General features: G+C 43.1%; 1 protein-coding gene across 3 annotated transcripts in view; it reads left to right on the forward strand.

Annotated features, from left to right (window-relative positions):
• Positions 1–23,525, forward strand: part of ttll5 (tubulin tyrosine ligase-like family, member 5) — a 44,693-nt gene extending 21,168 nt beyond the window's left edge. For 2 of the 3 annotated variants that reach the window (XM_041060155.1, XM_041060154.1), the window contains exons 21-32: positions 170–425; positions 1,519–1,636; positions 2,089–2,235; positions 2,339–2,430; positions 2,560–2,708; positions 2,982–3,560; positions 3,664–3,851; positions 5,817–5,956; positions 12,106–12,304; positions 15,370–15,578; positions 18,967–19,049; positions 21,844–23,525. In XM_041060155.1, coding sequence (XP_040916089.1) covers positions 170–425; positions 1,519–1,636; positions 2,089–2,235; positions 2,339–2,430; positions 2,560–2,708; positions 2,982–3,560; positions 3,664–3,851; positions 5,817–5,956; positions 12,106–12,304; positions 15,370–15,578; positions 18,967–19,049; positions 21,844–21,896 — 2,213 coding nt within the window. In that variant the 3' untranslated portion in view covers positions 21,897–23,525. The remainder of the gene's footprint in view (positions 1–169; positions 426–1,518; positions 1,637–2,088; positions 2,236–2,338; positions 2,431–2,559; positions 2,709–2,981; positions 3,561–3,663; positions 3,852–5,816; positions 5,957–12,105; positions 12,305–15,369; positions 15,579–18,966; positions 19,050–21,843) is intronic. The other variant, XM_041060156.1, reaches the window with a different exon arrangement.
• The last annotated feature ends 5 nt before the right edge of the window (positions 23,526–23,530 follow it).

Consider the following 23,530-nt stretch of genomic DNA (forward strand, 5'->3'; position numbering starts at 1 on the left):
ATAAATAACTCCCCTGTGTCATGGTAAGGTTGGCCAAATATGACTCTGAATGAGTTCATTTCATTGCAGCAACAATAAAAAGCCTATTTTGAGTGTATGCGTGTCTTTAATCCAAAATGCCAGTGATGCAACTGACATTTGTCTTTTCTTGCAATGCTGCATACCTCAGGGAAAGAATCCAAGGCCTCCCCGACTGAGAGCGGCATTCAGGACGGAGAGAAGTGCGTTCAGGAGGAAAGAGAGGAGGTGAAACAAGTTCCCAAGCCAGTCTCACACAAGGCTTTGGTAACAGAGCAAAGAAAACAAGTGGCCACACCACTGGAGCTCTGCCACGGTGAGGCTCTGTCCAGCTCAGAGGCAGCCACGCACGGTGCCAGGCCCAGAGTCAACCTGCTCAACATCCTTCAGCAGGGGTGGGACCTCAGGTCAGTCTGTGTTCTGGGCTGCTGCTCAGGTTGGCTACTGCTCCCATCCTCTTCCCTTACTGTATTTTCCTCTCCCTCACTTTCCCATCCTTCCTTCTTTAAGACGGAGAAATACTTATGTATCCAGCAAAAGTTATGTGTAAGCATTTCTCACCTCTGTGTACCTATGTCACCACAGTGGTCTGCAAAAACAGTCTGCAAGATAGTTAGATCTTGGATTTACTTCCAAATTCTAACCAACTAGTAAAAGAAATGGGGTGATTAAATCTTTTGGATTAATACCAATTACAATCACAGTCACATAATAGCCCAGTATTAGCTAATGCTTGACTATTAAGTCAGAGAGGAATAAAATGATATGAAAACACAAATAAGTCTTTCTAATTTAGCTGAGGATAAAAACCTTTCAATTTTTCATAAATCCCTTAATTTAAATAAAAAGGACTATACACTGTTAGACATACAGAACTGTATGCTGTATAAACTGCTATACTTACATACAACAAAGACTGTGGCCTCCTGTTGATTTAAAAAGTGTGCCTGAAATTATAATTTGAGGAGGAATTACAATAACAAGTCTGAGTTTGTAGAAATTCCTCAGTGCTTGCCAGGACTGTGTATGAAGCAAGGAAATTATAGCACAGCATATCATTGTTTGTGTTTGGCGGCATTTTCCAAAATTGTTTTTTTTTTTTTCGACTACGATGTTCTGACAGTTCTTTTTCCAGGTTCACCTGGGCCATGAAGACAGTTTATCATTTTGATGGCGGCGCAGGACAAGATACATTGTGTTTCAACAGAACTTCTGTCTGAAAGTGATACATACCTGTTTTTGTTTTCTCTCTTTTTCTGGGTGATATGTCAGCAAAATGGAACGAGTATAAATGCTTGTTCTGGTTCCTGGTGTAACAGATGTTTCACAGATTCCAACGTAACAAAGTCATGTCAGTTGTAAGCGAACTGACTAAAGACCCAGTGGATAATCTTTATCAGCAACTGTTGTTACATCTTCCCTTTTAACTGTTTTACCTTTGCAGTTCATGAGGATTTTCCTCTCTTCTTGCTCTCTTCTGCTTTTGCCTCTCCTCTCTAGTAAGGTGCAGGCCCGGATGGCCTTTTCCTCATACCTGCAGCGGGTCCAGCAAAGACTGTTATCCGAGAGTCGAGCCAACACCATCCCAGCTTGGCCAGACAAGGACAACGACCAAATGGTACAATGATAATCATTTTTAATCTCCTCCTCCTGATCAATGGACATGGGTAGAATACCCTGGAGCATTGTTTCCTTTGTATGTACATATTTTTTAAGCCAGATTTCCCCTCATTATTACTTTGTTACTCATCTGTACCCTGGCCGTAGCTGAAATGTGTACGAGGCATTTGTGGCCACACAGAAGGAAAACGTCGTCTCTGTAAAAGTTTGCCTGATTGGAAAGTCTGCAGTGTAATGGCATACATCATCATCAGTGACCTCAAACCTTTAGGGAAAATGAATATAAACTCAGGCCGATCTTTAGGTAATTAAATTTAAAGGTCTCAGTGTTTTAAATGGCATTAAAATCTGAAAGCAGAGCGCGCACACACACACACACACAGAGGCAGTTTGAATAAGTTCGGCTTGATGAATTCAGGGATTTCTCATGTATGCTTTTTGTCTGCACAGGAGCTGGTGATTCGCTTTCTGAGAAGAGCGGCCAGTAACCTTCAGCAAGACATTAAGGTGGTCTTGCCCAGTCGCCAGTTACCACTCCAAGACCGCAGACGCATCCTGTCCCACCAGTTAGGGGAGTTTATTCACTGTTATAACAAGGTGCCCACTCCCACACACCACAGGTGATGCAAACACAGGAGACGTTGTGCAGTTTCTCTACTAACAACTGAGCATATCTGCTGTCTCGTTCTTATCTTCTCAGGAAACTGAACATATGGTGAGAAAACAGGAGCATAGCAAAGAGGAGCATTGTGTGAACCCCAGTGTATTTCAGGAGTACATCACTGCAGCAAGGTTAGTGAATTGGCAAGCCCGCTTACCATTGTTCAGGGCTTGGCTCTTTACCATTCCTGTTATATATGCTTCTGAGTGAAGAGTGATCTCAATCTGCTATACGCATTTATCTCCTGTTTTTATTAACAGTGAAAATGATCTGGAGGAAGTACTGACATTCTACACACAGAAAAATAAATCAGCCACCGTCTTCCTAGGAACAAAAGTCAGGAGTGTTAAGAAAGACGTTCATGAAATAAATGCCTCAGGAGATTCAAGCAACTATGAGAATTCCAAAAGTGAGTTCCTTCCATGTTTTTTTTTTCCCCCCATATTCTTGTCGCTGTAGGTCTGGTTTGTGTTTAATATTTTATCATTCAAGCACAGTAAACAGGAATTGTTTAGATTTGTAAACCCAAAAATATTAAGGGAAAAGGATTGAGTCATCCGGGGTTAAGAAAAGGTCAGCTTCAAATGATTAGCACTCATTGAGGGAAAACAAATGTGTGTCAGAGCCGAGGAATGGCTAAATGGTGATAAAGGAGCTCTGGCTTCCTTTCCCCTTTGAACAGCTCTGTCTGTGGCCAAAGAGGATTCCAGCGCTTCAGAGTCCTCGCTCTCCACAGGGAAAGTCAGCAGCGACCCAGACATCAAGGCCGCTGAGAGTCAACCTTCTGTACGTGCACTGTCTGAAGAACAACAGGCTTCGTTTGGAACTGGTAAAACCCAGCCAGATGTCCAGGCGTCTCAGCACTGCTCCAGCTTCCCTGTGACTTTAGACTGCACACATATTCATCTGCAGAACTGCTCTCCTGCTCCAGCATCCCTGCCTCTTCACTGTCCGCCGCCTCCACCTCCTCAGCCGCCGTCCTATGTGCAGTCCTTGGCAAAGTCTCAGCTCTGCCATTCTGAGAGGCTTTCTAACCCTCCCGCGTACACCTCTGCCCCTGTGATCACACAGCCCCCGAGAGCGACGTGGACAGCTGTTTCCACTGGCTCTAACACAATCTCAACTGGGCAACCAACCCAAGTGCTCAGGAGGATTCAGTCCTTCACCTCATCCACATCTGGCTCTGGGGCAGCCTCCTCCATCCCGAGTGCCACGCACATCTATAGCCAGAAGCTCTCTAGACCCACATCTGCAGGCCAAGGTAAACTTATTGCTTCCTGCTACTCAGCTCTTGCAGCACTGACCTCCTTGTTATCTGAGTCATTCTCATGTTCTCACATTTGTCTTGTGATTTTCTTTTTCAGTGAACAGGAGGAGCAGTTCCAGTAAGCTGAAGTCAAACTCAGTGGGGGCCTTTAAGGAGTTAAACTCCCTGTCCGCCCAGGCCCAGTCTAACCAGCAGGCCTTCATCTCAGCCCTGCAAAAGCTGGCAGACAAGCAGGTCGCTTGCCAGTATGCCAGCTCCAGTCACATCAACCTGCTAACACAGCACGTGAGTTCATTATGTTTTTAACCTCTACAACCCACTGAGCTGACATCTACAGCCACCTGGAGCAGGAAGTTTCTCTGTGTTTGGAATAATAAACTATTCTGAGTTATTAAGCAACTGTAAACTGATCTGAGTAACGTTTCATGAAAGGAAGAAGAATCTGGCCTCTCTGCAGTAGTCTCTCTCTCTCTGTGAGGTCTCTGATATTTCTCTTTGTTGATGTGTAAACCTGGCTCTGACCCCATGCTGATGGGCGGCATCTTGCTGCTCATTCATTCAGCAGACCTGTCGGAGCCGGAGGGTCTGCTGCCTCTTACCGCGCACCTTCCTCCTTCAGCCTCCAGCTCGCCTGCAGTCTGTGGGCTGGGGTTGGTGCGGGGGTGAGTCTGGAACTGGGGTTTGAAGCTGGCTGGCCTAAACAGTGGTGAGCCGCATCAAGCCTCGGCTCCGTGTGAGGTCTCATTATCAGATGCACCATGGGGGAGTGATTTCTGTTGATACTTAACAAGCAGCCACTTTTTTTGTGGTAATTGATGCTTATAAATAGAGGAATGTGGCAAATTGGCACTGAGCAGGGGAGCGGCAGCTTCGCTGGCTCCATCACCACCTTCTCCTATATTCCCCAAAGGTTTGTCATTCTGCGTGGGGAGCCCTACAGCCTCTCCTCCCTCCTCCTCCTCCTCTTCCTCCTCCTCCTCCTCCTCCTCTTCTGCCTCACTGTTTTTTTTTTTCTGTCAAAGTTTTTTGTGATGGCACCAGACCACACAGACTGCAGTTTTTATGGCTTCCTTTTGACTGTACATTATTCTGTCTGTCTGAAAGGTGTTTGCTGTATTTCCTATGAATAGTTAATCCTGGGCATGGCAGCAGTTTATTTTTCAGGGTGAAACAGTCCAGTGTTTTGCACTTAAAGGCTCAGAGTGCATTTAGTGTTTTCAGGGCTCCGATTTGAAGTCATTAAATCACTCGCCGAACTAAATGGGGAACTTTGTAAACAAGAACAACACCCTGTTACACCAGCTGACCTCCAAGGTTTTAGTAATTACTCTCTCTCATGCTAGGCCACATATGTACAATAAAGTGAGTATACTCCTGAGCTGTGATGCATAAACACAAATCCTTCCAGCATGTGTGTACATGTGTATTTTATGTAGAGACTTTATTATAAGACATCCTTGTAACACTTTGTCTTAGTCAAACCTGTGTACATGCCCTTAGATGATAGGGAATTATGGTAATACATACAGTGGGCCTTGTGGGGTAAATAACTGTTTATTATGGTACATATATATTCAGATTTTGATCTTTAAGTGATATATGGCATTTTGTCCACAAGTTCCTAAGAGTACAGCCAGTCTACCTTAATAACTAACTCAAGGCTGTAGCTGTGTAACACCTTGCTGACACATTTTTCACGCTGTACGAGGCTTGGCAGCTTTACAAGTTTCCCGTTGGACATTTAGTGCTACACAGCAGGAAATAAAGTAAATAAAACTCCACAGCAGTATGATTAATTCTCACATTCGATTACAGCGCCGAGTGTAATTCCCAGGGTACAGAGCAGTACAGAGGTGCAGTTGCTGCAGTAGTGCTGATGTGGTTGTAAACAGATTTGGCCTGATAACTCATAATAGCTGATTCTGTTAGGGATGGAGGAGGTGGGGGGATGGGACCACCTGCTTTTAGTGTTGAGCGGAGACTAGCTGTGCCATGTGCTGTGTGTACATTTCAGAAAGCCCACAGATACAAGAGAATGTAGAGGTCGATGTAGGGAGGAACAAAGCAAGTTATTTATCATACCTTTCCACTGCTTTTAGCTGGCTGGTAGCAAGTGGATTAATTGCAGTGACTTAACATTGATTTAGCAACTGAATACCAACATCCTGCTAATTCAGTAAGTGTAATGAAAATGAAGCTTAAATTTGTCAAAGCTGAATCATCCGTTAAAGTCTTCTCCTCTGCCCACAGTTGACCAATCTGAACCTGGCCAACAGGATGCTGAACAGAGACTGCTTCACTCTGAACCCTAAGGTGCGGCATACTGCCGCTACGAGCCAGGGGCCGGTGAAAGCTGTTCACTCTGGAACAGATCTGCTTAGCAGCACTGGGTGAGTCCAGAGAAATGTGGCATACGCAGTGGGCTGTTTTTAATTTACGTACATTATTCTGTACAGTGAAGGTGAAACATCTGTGTCAACCAACAGTACGCAAAATCAGATTTTTGAGTTGATGAGAAATTTGAGAAATTTGGAGTTGGAAATCTGATTTAAAAAAATAAACATCAGTGTGAAAATCAGTTTAAATTACTCTGTTTTTTTAAAAAGAGTGTTTGGTATAGAGCTCAAAAATTAAAATGATGAATGTAGGGTATAGAAGACATAGATGAACATATCAGAAAGTGAAAATTGTCATTTCTGCACCATCATAATATATTTTTATTCTTTGAAAAGTTCCTTCCTTATTACCCCACTTTTGCAGCTTCACACATCGCACACCTCTACTGCCTTATAAGAGCCGTGGTTCTCCTTTTGGTCGGGTTTCACCATTGTGCTCTCGTGTACTATTTATTCACCCCCCCCTCCCCTGAGGCAGCACAGAGGGAATAGTGCGTTACAGTCTCAATGGGGTTCACTGCCAAGGTAAACAGCATATCTCTCCTCTGAGAGCCTTGAGTCTGAGATGCTGGGCTGATGTTCACGACACAGCCGTTTGTGTTTTTCAGAATCCGTCATGAGACCTAAAGATTTAAACTACTGTAGCTGAGGATTTAACTTTAGGGATATTGTCGCATTAAGTGTATTAAGTATTATTCCCTTTGGCCAAATTACTGTCCTGAGGATTTTGTGTGTGATCAACTTTACAAAAGTCTTTACTGTAGACACTTACATTGTGGTAGCCTATTTGGTCACACTCAATAGAATCTAAAGGCTTTTTTAATGGTCTCTGACGAATTTTTAGATTGAAGATTGTTAGTCTTTGGAAAAGGATTGCACAGTGCCAACACCCCTCTGGGAAAGCTAGTTAAATATGTGCCTGGAAATGGGCATTTTGTTCCTTTTTTAATTGTGCTTTGTGGAACTAAGTAGCAGTGGAATTGGCAGCTGAATGCCGGGAGTGTGTGAAGCACGCTGGCAGCTTAAAACATTGCGTTGGTGGGGTGGTGGGGGCGGCGGTGGTGGTGGTGGTGGGGTGGACGGTGTAGTGTCAACACCCACATAGTCTGTCTGCTCCAGGCTCTCGCCTCTGCAACCATTGTAATTCCTCCTTCCTCACCCCATACCTACCCCTCTCACATTGCTCGGAGAAGAGGAGGAAGGAAACAGAAGGACAGAATGTGATCACATAGTTGTGGTCTATGGTACCAGACCTTGATAATAAACCTAGAAATGACTGAGTGTGTAATTCATTGAGATGTAAGCGTCAGTGGTCACTCCCCTTTTATTTTTCTGATGATATGTGAGTGACAGTCTCTCAGACAGCTTGGCCCTGATCTTGGACTCTGTTTTTCCAGTCCAGCCCTTTCTTGTGTATCGAGCTGTCAGAGAATTCCAGGAATGTCTGGCCTTTTCCCTTTTTAAAAATGTTTTTATTTCCACAAACCAAGAAAGAGAGTTTTAACAGAATTTATAATTTTCTGAATAGCCTCAAATGGCTTTTCTATATGATACTGAAGAAACAGAAATCACTTTCAAGTTTCCCATTTCAGGTTAGAGCTCTAGTGCTTTTATGGATCATATATTTCTTCTCTGAATTTAGTCATTCCCTTTAAATATTTCTGCTTTTACATTTATTGTTTTGGCACTTCATTCATCAGAAGATAAATCCGAGTACCTCACATTTCAGCTTTTCACATTTCAGGTTAATAATTCAAAGAAGGAGAAATATACTGTAGCTTTTGTTAGAAAGCTTGTTTTAAATCTCTCCAGAAAATACATAGTTCGCTTTATCTTCCCATTTGTCACTGGCTTGTAATACAAAAAGCTCTCTTGTACCCCAGTACTCCCAGCCCTTGGTTTGGCATTCACCTCTTACTGCAGTGAAATGTCTTTAATAAGATATTAGGATAAATTGCCTTGATTTCGCCTCGGCGCTGTTTCTTATAACAGAGAATTTCCTGAGCCCCCCCCCCCCCCCCCTACACACACACACACACACACACACACACACACACACACACACACTTGGGCTGACAGTTTGTGCCAAACATACTGAAACTGTTAAGCACACTGGCTCTTTAGGCAACCACAGGGGTGAAGTATGATGGGTTTCAAAGAGTAGTATGGCTCTTTGAAGTGCTGCTGCCAGGATCTACCAGGTATGCTGCATCAGCACTCTGAGAGCTGCTCCCTCACTCCAGTGTGCTGACAGCCAGGGGGCTTTGAACCATAATGCACGTCTTCATACGCCCACGGTTCGTTTCCGGTGTTGGACCTCCTGGTACATTTATGATGATTTCCATTCAGTGTACTTATGAACTAATGTGAGCTTAAAAACACTCAGACAGTCAGACATTCGGACGACAGTCAAGGCGACAGCCTCAAAAGCAGCAATCAGTTTGTTGTGTGTGGTTATGTTACTTTTGCGAAGTCTCAGACAGCCAAGTTGTCCTTATCAATGTAATAAGATGGTAATTCTTCCTTTATTTTTTATCCAACTCATTAAATAAATGTTTTTGGTGCTTTGGTTTGTTAGTATCAGTTGTGGTTTGAGTTTGTGTCAGCAGCAGGTCGTGGTTGGTCTTCACCACTTGTATTAGTCATGTGAACACTCAATGTGTTTTGAGCTACGTTAGCATCCTGGCCACAGAAATGGCCTCCCTGTTTCCTTGCTATACCTACAAATGACCACAAAACTATTATCCCTGCAGTGTTATGCTCACTCCAGCACTGTGAACTGAGAAATACCACAGCCCTGCTTATGCAGAGTATTTTTAGTTCTGTTCAATACTTTGTCAGATTGCTGTTTGACTTGGTCGAATTTTGTAAGAACATTGCATTCCAAAGGATTTTATGACAGCCCATTTGCTGAACCAACAACCGAACTAATCAGAAAAGCTCTGGTGAAAATTTAAGACTTCTTTGATGAGGGACAAAGTCCCACAAAATTGGTTTGATGTGTCTCTTCCTTTGAATTTAAAAGAAAAGATTTTATTCACATTGATTGGAGCCAGATGTGGTAATGGGATGAAGGAGAACCCTTAAGGTAAGAACAAGTGAAATTCCAGTGAATGGATTTATTGAAGTTATTGAGTGGACACACACACACCTTTATAGCAGTACAAAGACTCACAGTGCGCAGTATCTTTAAACGTGTGTCATTCTTTTTGCAGAGTTGTCAAATGTGTGACAATTACTAGGTTTGTGTATAAGTCCCTTTCTAAGTAACGTATTGCACCATGAAAAAATAAGAAGAATCTGAGACAGTAAAAACCATCTAAATGTCTAAGTATGTGAAACATCTGTAGTGCTGTCCAGTCAAAAGCTGCAATATCAACTATGTAATCTCTTCCAGTATAAGTAGCTTTGGTTTGAGCTTAAAAGTAACTGGTGTAACTGGTTACTTTTAAGTTTGACAATATTCAGGTTTGGATGATTTAAAATCCCTTGTGAATTTATTTGTCACCAGCTATGTAGCTCACTCATCTCTGTTATTGTCTGAAGTCAAATCTATAAGGTACCTCTGCTTCTTAGTTTTCCAAGTAAGGTTGTCCCCTGGTCTCCTTTGTGTTTCACATATGTTTAACTTGGCAAAGTTATCCAGATAACTCAGTAAACCTGCTTTTTGGAACAGACGTCTGGTTGTTTCAGGATCCCATTTCACTCACCGCTGAACTAACTAACGCCTCTGCATCCCTGTCTATGCCGCTCCAACAACAAATCATTGGATAGTAGCCAGTTTTGTATTTTGCGGATGGTTCTACTCAGTGTCATGTTGTTGCAGTAAAACATGGTAAACAAACACTGATTAATGGCTGGAAATACCCTCACACTCCTGAGGCGGCTGGTGTTTACACTGACCAGGCAGTGCTTTTCAGATACTGTGGCATGATGTCATCTCGACTCATACGGACCATTTTCCCACATTCACACTGAGTTAGATTGATGCCGCACATGTGCTCAGCTTGCACTGCTGTGTTGTTCTACAGTAAGTTATATCGGCATATTAAAGGATGGTGAGCACAGCAGGGAGTAAGCTGACTCCCACGAGCAGAAGTCCGGCAGGGAGGGAAGTCCCAGATACTTGGAGCTCCACACATGTGCTATGCTAGTGATGAGAAACTCAGATGTAAAACTGTTCTCTCTCATTTTATTTTTCCCTATTTCATTGGTTACTGTTTTGGACTAACCTCTGGTTCCTCTTGGTCTTAAATCACGGTGATCTGTAGTATTTTTTGCGTGGTATTGTGTTGACAAGCCCTGTCTGAAAAGATCTCTCCATGGGGTCTTACAGCGACATTGTGCTCAAGGAAAGCATATGCTCTTGACCCGAGAAATAGTCCGTTTTAGGCCACATGCTAATAAAATGGTAGCACTGAAGGTCCCAGTGGTCCAGTGTGAAAACTGCAGCCAAGTTAAAGGAAATGACTGCTGTAAACAAAGAAAGAGTTCTTGTTTTGTCTCCTGGCGTTGTAGAATCTCTGGCCTTGTGAGGTTCACAGACAAGCCTTTGTTTCCAGAAGCTGAAAAAACTGAATTGGCCCGTGGTCACACCAGTTGTTTTTGCAATATATGTCCCATTATGTGAACTGAGAAATGCATGGGCGGATAGCATGTTCACATGAGTTTAAGATCCCTTGTGTCTTTGTTTAGCCACACAGGACAGGAACATTTTTTCACTTGAGCGACACAAGATTATTATCCCACACTGCGCATTGTTGTTCAAGACTAATTGAATTCTAATTTTAGAGCATATCATAGTTTGGTTCTAAAAATATTGCAGCTATTGTGATTTTAAGTCAACAGTGTTTTCTTTTACCCTAGACCAATAGACAAATGTTATTGCATGTAATGGGAGGAATTTCCAAGAACCTTTTTTGTCATTAAGACCCCCAGGGATCCCTTTTCTCCAACTGTACTCGTATCTCTCGCTGTTTTTTTTTTTTCTCGTTCATATTTGAACTCGCATCTCCCAATAGTGCTCTTTATGGCATTATTTTTGGCTGGGATGGTACGTACACTTCAGAGCACCAGACTCCACATAGACTCAATTTAAGCGTGTCTGAAGAGAGGCTGGTCACCTCATTTCTTTAGCAGGGGCCAAAGAGGGGGGGGGGGGGGGGGGGGGGGCTGTAACAGGCTTAGTTCTAATGACAGATAATCCAGTTACAAACTCGTGGAGCTCGTCAAAAGGTTTGCTTTCCAGTTTGTGGCTTTGTGATGTGAATGGAACGTGAAGCTTGGGGTGCACTGAGGCAAAGAGGAAAGGTTTTTAGTTCAGCCTGTGTTTGCCACAGGCTTGCCCTCCACTTTGACTCTGATTTGCACACGTTGACTTGAGGCTTCTGTGGGCCCAGCAGGCTCCGACTGGGATGCTGTGAGCTGTCTTGTCTTTTTTGCTTTTTGCTGGTGGTGTTGCAACTCAACACATGGAGGGAAATGGGGGAGATAATGAGGTACTACCACATCTCTGCCTTGGTTGAATGGTATAATAACCGACAAGGAAAAGATGGTAGCAAATACAGTGCTATTATGGTTTTCGATTGAGCAACTGGAACTTGCACTGGCACTATCCCAGGTAATTATTAGCTGAGGGACGGGAATGTCTTTGAGTTAATTGCAGGTTTAGGGATTTAAAGAAAAGCACACAGTGGAGAGCACAAATCTTCATCTAATCTCACCACTTGTCCAATCTAAATGTTAGAAAGACTATTGTATGGAATAGCTTCAACATTGTGTTAACACCCCTACATCTTAATTTATACTATAATGCTGGTTTGTCACACTACTTTCTACCCTGGCTCCTTTCCCTCTTTCTATTATCTGTGCTCTGTGTCTAAAGTAGAATTCACCCAATGCATTAAACTATCAGTGGTTCAATAGTAACAAATGCTTTTGGGCTATAGTAGAATCGTTAGCTTGTCTCAGCATAAACAGCAGCAGATAACAAAACACTGAGCTGACACTTTTAATGTACATAGATGGTATTAACAACAAAGCAATACAGATTACATGATCCAGCAGAGAAAGCTCTTGTGTGTTTTTGTTGATTTGAGTTGTCTTACCTTTTCGCTGACGTCTCTTCCTTTCTGCTCTCCAAGCCACAGGCCACTGAAGGAAGAGGAGGGTCTTTGGGATGGGCAGATGCAGAATGCCTATAGCTTGGTGACAGGGGTGAACCCCCAGCAGCGCTACCAGCCCACTCAAAGTAGCTACCAGCTTCAGTTTGCTATCCAGCAACTACAACAGCAGAAACTTCAGTCTCGACAATTCCTGGACCAGAGCCACTGCAGACACCAGGTATATAAGAGAGATTTTGATTTGCTTCCCCCGTTAGTGTGATTACACTGATCATTTTTAAAGGGTAACTTCCTCAAAAGTGTCCTGTCTACAAAGCAAAGACAACTGGTGGAGGTCTACTTTTATCTTCAACTTTTCACGACATCACAGATGGTTAGTTACTTTCAGACACATGGACTTAAACCCAGGTCCTTGGTGGAAAAAATGGCTTCCCATTGCCTATTGCCCAGGGTGTTTAGAAGCTGTGGCAACACTATGACACTGATATTTGTTGTTGACCCTGTTTAAATTCCTTATAATTTGTTGTATAAAAATTTCTGAATTTTTTTGTTGTGTTAGACTGGGATTAAGTAAAGGGGTTATGTGAAAATATGTTCTACAGCTTCTTCTGTTTTTGTCTTACTTTTAAAATCAGCATGAAAACTGAGCGACGTGTACAAGAACTATTGAGTTATAACTCAGGAAAACCCTCATATTTGTGTCTGTACAAAATATCCCCTTACCTAAGCACAATGCTTTCCAAAATAGTTCCAAATACACCCACATAAAAGGGAAAGCTTTCATGTTAGCATTTACAAAGCTATTCTGAGAATCTCTTTCCAAACCACTTAACAAAATGGTGTTCGGTGGGAACATCCTTCTCAACAGAAGCTCATTCCTGGAGAGCCAAACATGACTCCTAACCCCAAGATTACACTGTTTGGCTGAGTGACTCAGTTAGGCTTATATTGGAAGGTGAGTAATGAAGGAATGCTGCCCATTAGGGCACAAGAGAGGCACCAGTACAAAGTCCATCATGAGTTTCAAGTCTTACCATTACAGTTTATATCAGATTTGAGCTCCATTTGTGTTCCCATTACACACACAAATAAAATTTTGGGATATGATTTTCTCAGCAGTAGTAATGTAGCGACAAAAAACCTTTTAGCCATGCCTGACTAGCCGTGACAGATGTGATTTGGCTGTTTTTAGAGGCAGATTAGAAAGGTAGAGAGGTCTCGGCCATTTCGCACAGCGTAATTTTAATGTTTAGAGAAAAAAGATAGGCCCTCCGTCTTTCTGTGCAGCTGCTTTGAAAGAGGATCTGAACAGGAAGAGTGTATTTATTCATTTTCCAGAGGATTTTGTGGAGGCAATCTATGGACGGAGAGAAATGGAGACAGGAAAGTGCCATGGGACAGCTTACGGGGTGGAATGATTGGATGCACCCGCTTTTTTCCAATAGGTCCTGAGTAATGCAATTGCTCTCACGTCACTGTTTTTTCATCATCTTGGTTGGCCCTTAATTAATGCAATTAAGGTGATATTTCTCTTGGCTTGGTCCAGTAGCCTTACGCAAGGCACTTTATGAAAGCGATCCCTTGCCTTTCTCTGTTCCATTCCTCTTCTCATTTTGCCTCATGGTTTGAACACAGTTGATCAAGTTCCTCTTGTTGCTGACACGTCCCATCATCCTCCAAGCATATGGAGGCAGGAATATCTCTTACAATCTGATACAGTTTGTGGCATGTGTACAGTACACACACTGTTAAGGCAGCGCCATCGTCTTGTTTGAACTGAGGTCATAAGAAGGCTGACTCTGGATTTGATTGTCTCATCATCAAATCAGACAACACTCCATAAAATCCTTGCCATCCCTCCCTGTTTGTTCCACCCACATGGGTCTCTCTGCCTGTCTGTCCTGGCAGTTGTACCACTTTATATTTTACTTATTATTTTTGACTCTATGCGATTTATCTAAATCTGTCTTTGCAGCGCATGAACCTTGCTTGGTCAAAGTATTAGTCACATGATTATACTCTGAGTAGCATGAGAGAGGGGCTTCAGACTTTTTCATACAAATGCACTCACCTTGCTGGCTTTTCTGGCCTTGTGGGAAAATTAATTGATGCATTTGGATTAAACAAAGACACAAAAGGAAGTGCTTCATAGAGTGTGAGTGTTCATGTACATATATGTCTATGTGTGTACTCGTGTGTGAGAGAAAGAGACAGGGGGCTGTTCTGGAGCTGCAGTCCACGTTCCAGTTACTGGGTGCAGACTGCACGGCTCCTCCACTGGCTTGGCCCTGGGCCACCTGGCAGCCAAAGAAAGGTGCCCTTCCTGGCCCCGCTCAAACTGAATTGCGGCCATAGGCCTTGCAACCTGGAAACTCAGCTTCTCATTTATCAACACAGAAATTACATCAGATATTCCTTGTCACACTGCCGGCCCTTTGAACGGCTGCACTGTGAAGCTGGAAAACCATTAGCTTGTTAGATAGCCGTATAAAGCTGCAGAGAAAATAGCATAGGCATGAGATGTGGAAGGAATGTATGCAAAGCATTCCCCAGCACTACAAGGACAGAGTGAAATGTGGCTCTAAAATATTATGTCAGAAAGAAAACAGTATTTTCCCCCTTCCCAAGCCTTTGAAGAGATCTTGTATAAACAAATAAATAATGTGAAGAATTTGCTTTTCAGTGCAGCCAGCTGCAAAAAAAAATGTTGAGCTTGTTTTGATACTGGATGGCATTTCAGTAATATGTGCACTAATTCATGTCAGGCACTTTGATATTTCACCTTAATGACAAGAAGCCACATTTTTTTCCCATGACTAACCCATTCCAAATGTGATCCCACTTCCTTATTCCACTTTTGGAACTGGCTTACTGGAACAGTACATACATGACATAAAATATACACAATACATCCAAATACAGATTAGACAGAGTGAGGTGATACACAGTTAAAATTAGTTAAAGTAATGTACACTGATCAGTTTCAGCCAAATATTTGATGTCCATTTTTAGTTTTGTTAGTTTTGTTCTGTAAAGATAGAAATGTTAGAATCCTATGGGCTCAATAAATGTATCTTTGAATCCAGGTTGTTTGATAATAGGATTTGTAATGGTTAACAAGTTTGTAGTCATTAACTACACTGACAGCCTTATACTCTACTGTCCATAAAGGTTAAACTACAATCAAAGTTATCACTTCAAACTAACTTTATGAGACTATCAAAAGCAGTTTCATTGTTTTAATGCTATTGACCTTAAATAACAGTTGCCTTTCTTGTCTCTTAGGCTCAATTTCCAGACCAGTCAAGTGCTCCACACACCCAGGCTCCCACAACCTCATCCAGCTGCCCTCCGTCCAGCTTTCATGTTCGGCCCAATCACAGCCACGGCCACAGCCACATCCAGACCTTTGTCAGTCCTGTTCTCGCCCCGAAGCCACCCAGCAGTGCTCGAAAGGGACAGATCAGGAAAACGGCAACTAAACGCCTCATCAAGTAAGACCGGCCTCTCAACTGAATCTGTGTTATTTAAATAGAATATAGACGAAAGTTTAACAAAGTCACCATGTAATTTATAGCACATGAAGCGATCGCAGTGGGATGGCGTTGATTGGCCCTCTGCTTGTGGAATGAGACAGAGTTCATGGGATCAGTGAGTTCAAGAGGACACGGCTAATGCTAATGAGAGTTAGAATATGTGCGCAGTGGAGTGCTCCCAGTCTTTTGGCTGCAGGGTGTATCTGCCTGTTCAGTAAACAACCTCATCACAGGCCTGATTTCTGCATGAACCGTAAACAGAACGTGGTTCAGTGGAAGGGCCCGGGCTCCGAGCACTGTTCAAATCCTGTTTGGTTTGGAGATAAGCTGAAGAGCACAGAAGGGAAAATAAAAGGAAAAGAGTGAAACTGGGCAGAACTGCCAGCTATTTCCCTTGCTTATTTTATGACTTTATTACTGCAACATCTGGCCAAATTACACAACAACAGCAAACCTTTGTGATCACTGCTGATTGTTTGTTGCAGTGATAAAGAGCTCTTCACACTTGTCTTATGTGTAAGAAAAAAAGGGGGAAAAAACTGCATTAGAACAGAAACCGGAAGAAAATATTTGTTCTTCTTTCCGTGTTACAATATATGTGTTTTTAGTGAAGCCCATAGGGTGAGTTAGTTTTCCACTATCTGACTTCATTAATTCGTTGCAGTGTTGCAGGCCTGCTGACACTCACACCAGTTCAGGTTTACTGTGGTTGAGAGTAGCAGGTTACACTGCTCACAGCCCTCGCTCTGCTGATGTGTTACATTCAGTCATCTTACTTGACTGGACAAACCCTGCCTAGCAAGTAAAGGGTTAAGAGGGCAGCGTAGGGGTTGTAGAATAGGTTAGGGCAGCCGGCTAGGTGCCGTGTTTGCTCCTGTGTGTGTGTGTGTGTGTCTGCCTGGCAGTTGCTGTGTTTACCCTCTGCATGTGGAATTCCAGAGCCCCCTCACACTCTCCTCTGTCCTGCATTCTTGTGGTCGACCAGTGTGACAGGGGAGAGTGTGGGAAAAACGGAAGCTTCAGGACCAAAAATGCACCGATGGAAACAATGAAAGAATAAAGAGAGGGGGAAAGAAAGAATGACAGAGAAAAGTAAACTCTGTCCAGGAGAAAGGAGATGATTGTTTGCAGAAAATGGCTGGATAATAAGTTGCTTCCCTTTATTTCCAGCACTCATTTCAGGGGCAACTCAATACCTCTGTTATTGAGGCACATCTGAAATGCATCCCAGTGTAGGCCTAAGTTCCTCCAGCTTATAATAGAATCACTGTGCTGGGTATATTCAAACAGTTCAAGGTTATCCAGTCCTCTGACCACCTTCCTCTAGCCAGCTGTTGAACTGTAAAACTGTTGTTTGCTACAAATTTACCAGCTCTGATCTTGCCTGTTTCTGCCATGAGTAATACACCACTGCTGATCTTTGACAGTTGTTAGCTGAAGCTATTTATCAGAATGACATATGGTTTTTGTTCCTGTTTAGCAAAGGAAATAGAGTGAAGATTTTTGTTGATGTGGCCAAATGATTTCCTCTGCAGGCCCGCAAGACAAAATCCTACTGGAGTGCGATCCAGTCAACTTCGCTTGAAAGTGCTGACTCGAGCCAGTGATTGGTCTGAGTGACTAGTCAGCATTTTGTTTTAAGATGAACAGACCATGGCAAAGTTTCTGAGGGACACTGCATTTGATTTTTAAGCTCGACTAACATGCAGTGGTATGCTGGCATTAAGTAAATGTGCTTCGTGTTGGTATCATGCTCAGCAGGGCAGGGCTCTCTGGTCTATCAACATACCACAGCTGCCAACTCGAGGGGCTGCAAGGACTCAAAGTGGTATGACTTCAGTGAAGGCTTTGAAAGGAGCAATTTGTAACACAAATAAATGAGCCTGTTTGGTATTTTGTTTGCAAGGTTTGGCTAGTCACAGCTGTAACGACGGAAACCCAGGCTGTCGTGTGGCATTACTAATAGGGTGACAATTACAGCCGCGCCATTAATGTCAGCCTCGCTGCTGCCTTCACTCCCTATTAATCAGCCACAACAGTAGTTATTTTCACAGGATACTGTATACACAGAAGCTGCCAAAAGTGTGTTTATGGTTAAACTTTATCCCCTTTGGTCAGTCTGAGTAACACTAAGACATGCCAGCTACCTGAATGCACAAAAAAAAAAAAAGCTAAGCTGCACATCGGCTATGTTTACATAAGAACTTCAGCTCTCGATGAGCAGTGTGAAATTTTCAACTCCAGGCTTATACATCATCTGCACACACTGCAAGTTCGGATTCAGTTCTCACCCACAGTGCTTCTGGCTGCTGCCTGGCTCTTGAAGTGACAGAGTGAGAGACTGTTGACAAAGAAAGTGATGTGAAGAACCCAGAGGTCAAGTTTTTTTTTTTTTTTTTTCCCTTCTCAATATGAAAGGGGTTACTTCCTGTCGAGGTATGCCACGCTTAAAGTGGGCCAGTTCTATTTGTGGTTGTGTAATGGTATGAAAGAACAACTGTGCAGCCCCTTACAAGGAGGCAGTGTGTACCCTCATTACCGTGTTAATGCTCCTTTGGCAAGCTGCTGTTATGGGGCGAGAGGTTAATGCCAGCTAAGCTTTATTTATTGTTCCCCCTAAAAAATGCTTAGCAGATTTAATGTATAAGGTTACAGACGTGTCTGCTCCTGCTGTACGCTTCAACAGTTCTTTTAATGGTTTTCTCTGTGAAAACACTGTATTTGGTTCTCTGATTATGTGAAAAGGGGCTGTGTAATCTGTTGGCTATAATCTCCAGACTTCTGTATGAAGCTCTTTAATTTAAATATACCAGTGATGTGCTGTACTACTGTGTTCACCCTGTGAGAAAGACTGTGTATGTGCCTTTTTTCTGTCTGTAGCCATTGGTTACAGTTCCACATAGTCAGCAATCACCACAATAATCTTGCCAATGTGAAAATCACATCACCCAGGACAAGGAGCAGGAATTTACCCCCTTCTTGTCACAATAGCTCACAAGAGGCACTCAGTAAACACTTAACCCCCGCGAGTCTCCGCTGACTGCACACCCACACACAGACTATTTGAAATTGACACACTGACTCATCGGACATCGAGCACACACACACACACACGAGCACAAACAGTTGTCAAAAACAATTATCTTTATATATTTGTTTGGATATTTAGCTCTAATCAGAACAATACGCTTGGATAAATCGTGTGAGTCCTGTGTGTGTCCTAACAGCTTGGTCCAGGACTGTGGAGATAAGCTTGGTCTTTCAAATACGATTTGTCACTGTATAACCCCTCATGGAAGGACCTTTTTCGGTCTTCACTGACACTTATCTTGCGTCTGATTAACAGGCAGACGTCCTCGGAGAGTTCAGCCAGCGGAACCGTGTCCAGCAGCCAGCATATGGTCTATGAAGCCATCTGCAGTAAAACAGGTGGGTCTGATGCTGCAGTTTTGCACACGCTTGGTACATTATCATACTGTAACTTGGCCTGTTGGCTCTGTAGTCTGCAGGCAGGGGGGGGGGGGCGAATTATGCCCTTTCTATGCAAGTGTCAGTGATTACAGCCAGGCATAGTGGACATTCCACATGGAGGACTGATAAACACCACTGGATATTTTTACCCAGCGCTTGCTCGCTCAGTGGTGTGCAGGATGCATAAGTGCATTCTGCATACAGTCAAAAGATAATTACACTGTCAAAATAATGATTTTACAAACTTTCATTACCACCATTTTTTGTTTGAAGAGTACAAGCTACTGGAGTTGAGGCAGCCAGAACTGAAGGGGCATAAACAAACTTTCCAGTACTGTAACATGCTGTTTGATCCTATAAGCTGCATGTGTCTAAGGCCAGAGGTCATATTACTGCTGGAAGAGGAAGAAGCATAACAATGATAACATCACTCTTTTGTAATGAAATCCAGTGATGGGAACAGTCCGGGCATTCCCATCTGTTGGCCATTCCTACGCAGTCATAATTACTGTCCGTCTGCCAGAGGCTCTGTCCAGTTTTACCCTAGAAATCACACCAGGAGAATGAAAATGTAGCCCAGCCTTTGCAAACTTTATTGTGGCTTTGTATGGAATCGTGGGTACGTGCGCTCACGTGTTGCCCTGTCACCCTTCCCTCTTTCCACAGTTCTTTCCATCCTGAGCGAAGTGTTGAGCTTATTGCAGTAACGGTGATATTAAGCAGTTTGCGCTTATGGACACATCTGCTTGTCTGATCAAGGGCATTTTCCAGAGACCCACTTTACATTAGCATTAGCAAATCACACCATTCATCACATCATCTGTGAGTGTCACAGTCAAGCCGGCCCAGAGATCAACTTGTCGGAAAAATACAGTAGCTGTGCACTCCCCCCCACCACCCCCACCCAAAAAAAAAGAAATGTGTGCGTGTGTCTGTGACCAGAACATTTCTTTTCATTCTCCCTCTTCCCCCCGAACTATGAAGCCTGGCTTAAGTTAACAAACATCTTATAAACTCATCAATTACTGTAATAGGATCCGTTGGGAGCAGCTTCTGAATTTCATGAATGCATTTTTTCCGTCGTTCAGGGCTCAAAGGGTGGGGGAGATGCCTCATTCTTGGCTTTAAAAAAAAAAATGTCTGAACCAAAAAAAAAAAATAATAATATCAGTAAGCACCAAAACCAGTTAGCAAGGCAGGTTTAACCATGCATTGAGAATGTAACACAGAGACTCTGTGTGGTGTTTCGGGAGGAGGTGGAGGGGGGTGGGGGTGTTGGTGTTATTAGAAAGGGCACAGCCTTTGTGGGAGCTTAGGAGTGCGTCAGGTCTCTCTGGCTGCCCAGTGTACCTTTGTAACAAGATGACTGAGCTCCCCTGATCGACTCTGACAGGGAGTTAAAGCGAGTCCAAATGGAGAGCATTCTCTATGATCAGCTGTCAACCATCATAAATCACACTCTCCCTTTATCTCTCTCTTGTGCTCTCTCTTAATCTCTTCCTCTCTTTGCTCACACAACTCTCCCTTTATCCTCTGAAAACTTTTCCTGCTCCTTTCACCCTGGACCGCCACCCCCACCTCTTCTTTGCCTTCTCCTTATGTGTTAATTTTTGACATGAGATGGGGGGGGAGGACCTATCAGAGATTACAAACCTAGATTATATCGACCACGTGTTTTACAAATCTTGCCTTGAAGTATTCTCGACGTTCTCAAGGCTTCACAGTTGGTGACTGTGAGGAGATTTATTGCTTTAGTTGGTTTTAGAAGGAAATGAATGCTGCACTTGTGCCTTTTTAATGGGAGTCTGATCATGTCAGGACGGATAGCTCAGGCCTCTATCAAAATAACACTGTGTGATGTGTGATGCCTTGTTGGGAAGGAAAGGTAGCTACTGGCAGTTGTCCCCTTTTTCAGTTGTGTTATGGAAGTTGTTGGATGTTTGATTCGTAGCCATCACTGAAACACATTTTTTCTTTGTGAATAACTTTCTTTAAATAGTGTGTTTTATTAGTAGGTATCCTACTAGCAGATAAAAAACTACAGTGCAGGGATTTGAGTGTAAGCTGCAAGCACAGAAAGATCCAAACTGTTAATAATTATGGCAGATCACTGATTGTACTGTTATTCTGTTACACTTGTTAGACGTTTGGGGTTACTTTGCCATTGAACAAACTGTTGACATCACTTCTTCTTTCAGTTTTCGTTCCAAGTGACATTTGGAGTGGGATATGTTAGGACGGATATTGTCCCTTTATCTCTCTTTTGCTGAGGCGGAGGAAGCTGCTTCCAGTGGTCATGTCATCGGATTGGAAGTCGGGGCGATGTTTTCGTTTTCCAGCTCAGTCAGGCCCCACGGTGTAAAAGAGCACCAAAATAAACAGAGTGCGCGGAGAGGGAATGAAAGGGAATACTGTTTGGGAGCACAAACGCGGCAGCTCTGACTGTACTTGGAATGCCTCTTCTACTGGATGCCTGGCCCCGCGCCAGCCGATTTGGGATGAGGGGCGAGCGGGCAGAGAGTGAAGGGACAGTCAGACAAAAGGTGACTGAGCTCAGATCTGCTGCTAACCACCTTGACCATGAATAACTAAAAAGATCAACAGGACCTTCACCACCAGGGTTTTGCTGGGCTCATCCGAAAAGAAACTCTTTCAGGTTTGAGGTAAACATTTCCGTGTGCACACACGGGGAAGACCTTCAGCTGCCTTTTTACCTCTTGTACTAATTTGTCTTTCATCTGTTGCTCTCCAGGTCTTTCTGTGTACCGCAAGCTGTTCCAGGGCCAGGAGCCCAGTCACAGATGACATGAAGGCGACCAGAGGCACATCCTGCCGCTCTGCCGGCCTGACAGGTGTCTCTGCATGTAACTACATCCTCACAGAGGTGTATTCTGGGAAAGGACAACAGCAACAGATGAAAGCATGCCAGACATCAAACAGGGTCCTATTAAATTCTCTATCATACAGCCACAGACATGCGAAGAGGGTAGGCTGCCAAGCCAGGAATGCCCAGCTTTGACGCAGGTTGGGATTTTGTTGCGCAGCTCAACATTAGATGGCCTTTTCGGCCCCCCCACCCCCCGCCTCCCCTCATACCCCTTAGCTACCTTCAGTCTATATTCCAACAGTTGCCCGCCCTCATTCTCTCCATGCTGCTAATGCCACAGAAAGATTGCAATGATAGATAGCCGTCAGCAGATGGTTCTTCAAGTCCGATTGGTATTTTAACAACAGGATTCAGCTTTTTATTCTTTACTCATGTACACCGCTAGCCATTTGAGAAGATTTTTTTCTTCCTTAAGTTATTCAAACAGTTGAGATGGGGGTTTAAGTTGTATACAAGTATTGTGGAAGTGCCCCTGAGCAGCTTCTCATCTTGCATGCTAAGAAGCTCCTTCCATGTGTGGCTTGTGGCTTTAGACGCTCCAACCGCCAGTCCTTGTTGGAAGCCAAACAGTTGCCAAATCAGACTCTATGGCCATTGTCTGGGGATGTGTTAAAGTAGAGCATCCTTTGCTTGAGAAGGAAATTCTGATTGTTAGAGCTTAAATGGGATTGCTCGCTGCCTTTTACGAGGATGATGAAGGGGGGTTTATATCAAGAATGCAGTGAAGCTTGTGATTGTTTCTGTAAACTGTGGATATGTTGATGTTGTTTTCCTTGGATGGACCAAATTTAATACCTTTGGTATGATAAGTAAATTATTGTTATTGTGTCAGTATTTATTTACTGTACATTGTCCGCCAACAGGTGTGGTCAGCCGTTTGTGTAGCTCAGAGCATAGCATACAGAGGAATTACGGTTATGCACAGCCTTGCCTACAATGAAGGTTAATGCTGCACCAGCAGACCAGTATCCTTGTGGATATTCTGTTTCTTGGGACCATATAGCGAGTTCACTCAGGGCGTGTTAATAGACTAAAACATCTCTGTTATATATCAGTAGATTCAGCATATGTTTATGATGACTGTCAAAAAATACTTGAATTTTGTGCATGTATATGTCATATCTACTGATGATTACCATCAGAGTGGTTTTGCACAGATTGTAGTTTTCAATGCAGTACAACAGAACTGGTTTTATTACAATTGATGGTATTGGATATTTTTTTTGTAGTGATTGACGTTAAACTTCCATGTTGTGGATTTACTACTGTTAAAGTCAGTGCATGATGCATTACAAGAATCAGAAACAGTAGAATCCAAATCATTGTGTATAATCTACTGTGGCTATTCAACATTGTTTACAGTCTGATACTTTAATTGGTTTTGTTCCTGATTGTTTACAACACACATGCATGGACATGTAATATTTTTGGAATCATTTAGGCAGTTTGTAGCAAGCAACATTGAAATGAATACCTAGAAGACATTACAACATGCTGATCATGTCGGTAAATGTATTTGTTCGCCACACGTTCTGTACACTGGAGGTTGTAA

Source organism: Toxotes jaculatrix, chromosome 17 (assembly GCF_017976425.1).
Source record: "Toxotes jaculatrix isolate fToxJac2 chromosome 17, fToxJac2.pri, whole genome shotgun sequence".
In the NCBI taxonomy this organism is placed as follows: Eukaryota; Metazoa; Chordata; class Actinopteri; family Toxotidae; genus Toxotes; species Toxotes jaculatrix.